General features: G+C 37.7%; 1 protein-coding gene across 1 annotated transcript; it reads left to right on the forward strand.

Moving 5' to 3' along the window:
• Nucleotides 1–217: 217 nt before the first annotated feature.
• LOC137828438 (1-aminocyclopropane-1-carboxylate oxidase 4-like) lies at nucleotides 218–1,760 on the forward strand. The gene is made up of 4 exons (XM_068635021.1): nucleotides 218–387; nucleotides 511–737; nucleotides 857–1,190; nucleotides 1,271–1,760. Exons 1-4 carry the CDS (start codon nucleotides 283–285, stop codon nucleotides 1,520–1,522), a joined length of 918 nt encoding a protein of 305 aa, XP_068491122.1. The 5' UTR covers nucleotides 218–282; the 3' UTR covers nucleotides 1,523–1,760.
• Nucleotides 1,761–7,311: the final 5,551 nt, after the last annotated feature.

Genomic DNA, 7,311 nt, shown 5'->3' on the forward strand with positions numbered 1-7,311 from the left:
ACCATAATAATTTAAGGAAAATGCAAGATTGGTTTAGCCTCCCTCAAGATGAGTCCAACAATACCAAAAGTAGACAATTCAAGCATGTGGCATAGATTGGCCTAAGAAAGCATGCATCTCATTATTCATGAGGCACACAGTAGAATTTTTTATATGTCCTGTTGTCTTCACTAAACTCTTTCAATTACTATAAATGCCATACACAGCATCCCAGTATGCATAAACAAACACATACATTATTAAGATTCCTCATTAGAACAAAAGAAAGAAAAGGTGCGAGAGATGGAGAACTTCCCCGTGATCAACTTGGCGAATATCAATGGTGAGGAGAAGAAGGCTACCCTAGAGCAGATTGAAGATGCTTGCAAAAACTGGGGATTTTTTGAGGTACCCCACGAATTGCCTCATAAAAGCTTTTGTCTTGTCACACTGTTATAAGTCTTTATGCATTTGCAAGCTAAGGTTTTGTCGATGTTGTTTATGCTAACTAAGATGCTTTCCTGATTGTAGTTGGTGAATCACGGAATACCCCAGGAACTTCTGGACAGGGTGGAAAGGTTAACAAAAGAGCATTATAGGAAATGCATGGAGAAGAGGTTCAACGAGGCAGTGAGAAGTAAAGGGTTAGATTGTGTCCAAGATGAACTGAAGGACATGGACTGGGAGAGCACCTTCTTCTTGCGCCATCTCCCAACTTCCAACATCTCTGAAATCCCTGATCTCGCCCAAGAGTACAGGTAAGATATATATATATATATATGTATATATGCATGAATCTTGAGATATTGTTCATTGTGTGACACACGTATCACTGTGTGCACTTGAGATGTCTTAACTGGAGGAGGTAACGATGCAGGGAAGCAATGAAGGAGTTTGCAGAGAAATTGGAGAAACTAGCAGAGGAGTTGCTAGAGGTGGTGTGTGAAAATCTTGGGTTGGAGAAGGGGTACTTGAAGAAGGCGTTTTATGGATCAAGAGGTCCTAATTTTGGGACAAAGGTGGCAAACTACCCTGCGTGCCCAAAGCCAGAAATGGTGAAGGGTCTTCGTGCCCATACAGATGCAGGTGGGATAATTCTTCTCTTGCAAGATGACAAGGTGAGTGGACTTCAGCTTCTGAAAGATGGGCAATGGGTGGATGTGCCTCCGATGCGCCATTCCATTGTTGTTAACCTTGGTGACCAGCTTGAGGTATGCTACCTATACATACACACATTTTTTGTTTGATTACGTTGTAGTTATAGTAAATGTGATAGAACAACATTTCACAGGTAATAAGCAATGGGAAATACAAGAGTGTGGAGCATCGTGTGATTGCTCGAAGTGATGGGACCAGAATGTCGGTGGCCTCATTCTACAACCCTGGCAATGATGCTCTTATCTACCCTGCACCACCATTGTTGGAGAGAGAGGCAATGTACCCAACATTTGTGTTTGAGGATTACATGAAGCTCTACTCTACGGTCAAGTTCCAACCAAAGGAGCCAAGATTTCAAGCCATCAAGGCTCTCAACTCTTCGTAGAATACTTCCAACTCCTTCACATGGAAGTCTGCACCAACACGATACACTTCAAGAAGAATTAAATAAATAAAAAAGGATAAATTATCCAAATGCTTATTGCAACACCTGATTTGTTACTTTCTTTATAATATATAAGTAATTATTGTTTGTTGGTCTAGTTTATGTGTAGTATTATTTATCTGCTCCATTATTTTGGAAAATAAAAAGGGAAGTTTCAAGTTGGGTGCCATTACCAAAATGGATTGCAGTTTAATATTGTATGTGAAGGTGGCACAAAAGTAAAGTATACAACACAACATTAAATATAAAGTTGAAATCAAGATTATTTAGGCAGTACACCGAGCGAGAATGTCTATAAACTTGTCTGCTTAATCGCAAACACCACACACCATCCCACACAAGGTCGCTACATTCAAAAGCTGTTTCGCTCATACACACACCACACTCTATGCTTAAACAGGAAGTTGCATGAGGAAAAGCGAGAAATAAAAACTATTTGAAGATGCTTATGATATGATAAGACATGAATCAAACACTACACTGATATGGAAGAATAGCAGCCAGAAGGTCAACGTAGAGTGACAGCTGATCCAGGGCAAAGAAAGTGAATGGAAAAAAGTAGCAACATAAATGGACAATGTGATGAATAAACTTTAAATGTAGTAAGTGGGTTTTAAAATTAGAAGTTACAATAGAAAGGAGTAGAATGAGAGTTTGGATAGGTAAAAGGTCAAAAGTTGTGAGTGGGATTTTAATTATGTTGTTAGTGGACTTTTAAGGTCATAATGAAGATTTTTCTAGAAGAGCTTCCTAAAGCCTGTAAATAGGATGCTCTCTTAGCTTTAAGATGTACTTTAGAAACAAATACAATAGAAAGAAATACAAGAAGAAGAGTGTTTCTTTAGAGAAAATCCAAGTGTGAGTGGTTGTGTGTTTAACAATTTGGTATCAAAAGTCAATGACAAATGTGACGGGTCAAATACCGCTACCACGATTAACGAAGACGACCAGATATGATAAATGAAGCATTCAAATAAAAGCTCTTCTCGGTTCTCAAGATGCATGGGAGGTGGTCAAAGAAGGTTTCGAAGAACCAACAGATACTACGGATTATACGACGGCTCAAACCAAAGCGTTGAAAGAGATGCGATCAAAGGATAAGGCGACACTATACATGTTGTTTCGAGCGGTTGATGAGTCGGGCTTTGAGAAGATTGTCAGTGCAACTACTTCAAAAGAAGCATGAGACATCTTAAAAAAGGTGTTCAAAGAAGTCGACCGAGTTAAGCAAGTGCGTTTACAAACTCTTCGTGGCGAGTTGGAGAGCATGAAGATGATGGAGTCAGAAAGTGTACCTAACTACATCACACATGTGTTAGGTTTGATGGCTACAACAAGAGGGGGTGAATTGTATTCAAACTATTTTCACAAATACTTGGCTTAGAATAAAACTTTTTCAATCAACCCAGAAAAGCAATTCAGAAAGCTAATCAAATTACCAAACAGAAACAGAAGCAGAATATTAATCGGTTAAAATAGCGATTTAACCGATTGTTTATGACAGCGGAAAATACAAACAAATATAGAGAGAAGTGATAGAGAGAATTACACACAGAGATTATATTGGTTCACTCTATCACATAGCTACATCCAGTCCTTAGTCAAACCACTCAGTTTTCACTATGCAACCAATCACACATTACACAAACACCACACACAAAGAGGTGACTTTGAATCCCACAAAGCCTACTCACCCTCCTTACACACAACACACACCTCAAGCCACAATCACACTGACTTTACAGGATTTCACACAGTTATACAGAATGTTATATGAACAATTACAAGAACTTGAACAGGATTAGAAAACACCTGGTAAAACACAATACACCAGCACCCTATTGATCAATTCTTTGAACCACAACAAGGCACAAAGCAATCTTGTTAAAACTTGATGAAAATCCTTTTCACAAGCAGTTTTGTAATCTCTCAAATCAATCTCAACTCAGAATATCAAAAGTTTCTTTTTCATCAATCTTTAAACGTTTGAATCAAAAACATATTTATAATACTTGAAATGCTAACGTTAAAGCAAATCGAAACAACCAAATCAGTTAAATCAGATTTTCAAAGAGTTGTTACAAAGACATACATTTAATCAGTTAAAACCACGATTTAACCGGTTGAATGCTCTTGTCAGTTATAAAACAGTTTTAAAACCTTATTTGCCAGCTAAGTTACAAACAACCGATTATTTCGAAACTTTAATCGGTTGTTTTTCCCTTTGCATGGAAAAACACTTTAATCTTTAAGAACAATTTGAAATGAGCTTTGTTTAAGATTCAAAACTGATCTTGCAAAGATTCTAAACCCCAACCAAAAACCTAAAACATCACACAGCTTCAGGCTTCATGAGGATTTGGCAAATCAAAGCTTCCCATCTTCAACAATCTCCCCCTATTTGATGGAGACAAATCCCTGAGATACTTTTAGGAATGTTCTTTGTTTAGAATATGTTAAAACCTGCAAACACTGAACAAACACAGAAAAGACTAGTCCAAACAAATATGCACTATATATCAGATTTCAAAACTAGCAAAATCTACATAAGAACAATCGGTTATAATACAGAGATAACCGGTTGAAATTCTGCTGAAAACCAGAACAAAACAGCATAACATTACAACTTCCAACAGCCTTTCTCAACTCTTCTCCCCCTATTTGTCTCATCAAATAGACAAAACAAAATAGAATATAACTAGGATAAAGCATCATATCAAGAATTCCCAATTCATTTCGTGAAGAGTATAACCTATCCTTGGATAAAGGCTTGGTGAAGATATCAGCCGGTTGTCTTTCTGTGGAAACAAACTTGATCTCACAGTCTCCATTGGCTATATGAGCACGAATGAAATGGTGTCTTATTTCAATGTGCTTGGTCCTCGAGTGTTGAATATGATTCTTTGTCAAGTTAATGGCACTTGTATTGTCACATAGAAGAGGAACTTTACTCATCTTTACTCCAAAATCCTCAAGTTGTTGATTGATCCATAGAATTTGCGCACAACAGCTACCAGATGCTATATATTCAGCTTCAGCAGTGGATAAGGCTACACACGCTTGTTTCTTACTATGCCATGAAATGAGGCTTGAACCAAGCAAGTGGCATGTTCCACTTGTACTCTTCCTATTTAATTTGAAACCTGCAAAATCCGAATCAGAATAACCTACTAAATGTATAGCAGAAAGAGAGGGATACCATAAGCCCATGGATATTGTGCCTTTCATATATTTCAGGATCCTCTTTGCAGCCTTAAGATGTGATTCCTTGGGGCAAGATTGAAATCTAGCACATAGACACACATCAAACATAATGTCTGGTCTGCTTGCAGTTAGATAAAGAAGTGAACCTATTAAACCCTGTACATGGTTTGATTAATCTTTGGTCCAACTTCATCAGCTTCTAAGTTGCAGTTAGTTGACATTGGAGTTGTTGCTGCTTTGCAAGCTTCCATCTCAAACTTCTTAAGGATTTCTTTGCAATACTTTGATTGGCATATGAAGGTTCCTTCTTCAGACTGCTTAACTTGTAGGCCGAGAAAGAATGAGAGTTCTCCCATCATTGACATCTCGAACTCCCCCTGCATAGCTTTGACAAAGTCCTCACAAAGTTTCACATTAGACGAGCCAAATACAATATCATCTACATATATTTGTACCAAAATAATATCAGTTCCAGCCTTCTTAATAAACAAAGTCTTATCTACTTTACCTCTTTCATACTCATGAGATAAAAAGAAAAAGACTTAGCCTTTCATACCATTGACGTGGAGCTTGTTTGAGGCCATACAATGCCTTCTTGAGCTTGTATACACATTCTGGATGTTTGTGATCTTCAAAGCCAGGTGGTTGTGAGACATATATCTCCTCATTCACGATCCCATTGAGAAATGCACTCTTCCCATCCATTTGAAACAATTTAAAACCACTCATACAAGCAAAAGCTAGTAACAATCTTACTACTTCCAACCTTTCAACAGGTGCAAAGGTTTCATCATAATCGATGCCTTCAGCTTGATTGTACTCTTTGGCCACTAGTCTCGCTTTGTTTCTTGTAATGATGCCCAAGTCATCATATTTGTTTATGAAAACCCACTTGGTACCCATCACATTCATTTGATTGGTCCTCGGAACAAGAGTCCAAACTTCATTCCTTACAAACTGATTTAACTCTTCTTGCATAGCTGATGTCCATAATTCATCCTTCAGAGCTTCACACACTGATTGAGGTTCAATCTTTGAAACAAATGCAGAGTGATTGCAGAACTCTGATACATGCCTTCTGGTTGAAACTCCTTTGTGTATTTGACCTATGATGTTGTCAATGGACAGATCCTTAGGAACCTTCCAGTCTTTTGGCAGACCTTCCTGCTGCAGATTTTCAATCGGTTGAATCGAGGATTCAATCAGTTGAATTTCTGTGTTGCTGTCAAGATTCTTTAAAAAGATGTTTTGACCATCCTCATCTGTATTGATCTTAGTTGCAGATTGTTCACAAATGTTAGTCTCATAAAAAATAACATGAATGGATTCTTCAACTGTCATAAGCTTTTTATTGAAGACTCTATAAGCATGGCTATTAAGAGAGTAACCCAGAAATATACTTTTATCTGATTTAGCATCAAACTTACCTAAGCTTTCTTTGTCATTGTTAAGGACATAACACTTACAACCAAAGACTTTTAGGTGGCTCACATTTGGGTTTCTCCCATTCAGCAACTCATAAGGTGTTTTCTTCAGTATAGGCCGAATCAGCACACGATTCATCACGTAGCATGCAGTGCTCACAGCATTAGCCCAGAAGCATTTTGGTAGACCAGAATCATTTAGAATTGTCCTGGCAACCTCCTCTAGAGACCTGTTCTTCCTCTTCACCACACCATTCTGTTGGGGTGTTCTTAATGCAGAGAAGTTATGAGAAATCCCCAATTTGTTGTAGAAGCTAATGAACTTTTCATTTTGAAACTCCCATCCATGATCACTTCTTATTGCTCCTATGTTGCTGAAGCATGTATTCTGAAGTTTCCTTGCAAGATTCTTAAATTCTGAATATGCATCCTTATTTGTATGTAGAAAAAGTGTCCAAGTGTACCTGGAATAGTCATCTACAACAACAAGACCATATAGATTTCCTCCAAGACTCATAGTCCTAGATGTTAGAATGTATGACTTTAAACTAGAGGGGGGTGAATGGTTTAAAGAGGGTTTTCACAAACTTTTTAGTCTAGAATGAAATTCCTTTGAGAAAACTTGATTCAGAATTCAGTTTGCCAAAAACACAAAGCAATTTAATACAGCACCAGAAAAACAATCGGTTGTTTATACCAGTTGACAAATATACAAACTGAAATTAAAGAGTTTAAGGGTGAGTGAGATTGCACACACAGTTTATACTGGTTCACTCTTAAACCAAGAGCTACATCCAGTTTCCCAGAAACCACTGGGGAATCCACTAAGTAACCAAACCTAGATTACTTACACACACCACCAAAGAAGTGACATTGATCCCCTCAAGAAACACACTTCATTTGGCTCAGCACATACACCACCAAGAATGTTGATCTTGACAACCTCAAGAGCACACAACACTTCTTGGCCTATCACACCAGAGTTTACACAAAGTACAGAAGGATTACACTTGTTACAGCATGATCTGAAATCAATACAAATGAAATCCTACTCCACTCTCTCTTGATCAAAGCAAGCTCAAAGTAATTTTTAACTCTTGA

The sequence above is a fragment of the Phaseolus vulgaris genome, chromosome 7, assembly GCF_000499845.2.
Source record: "Phaseolus vulgaris cultivar G19833 chromosome 7, P. vulgaris v2.0, whole genome shotgun sequence".
NCBI classification, from domain to species: domain Eukaryota; kingdom Viridiplantae; phylum Streptophyta; class Magnoliopsida; order Fabales; family Fabaceae; genus Phaseolus; species Phaseolus vulgaris.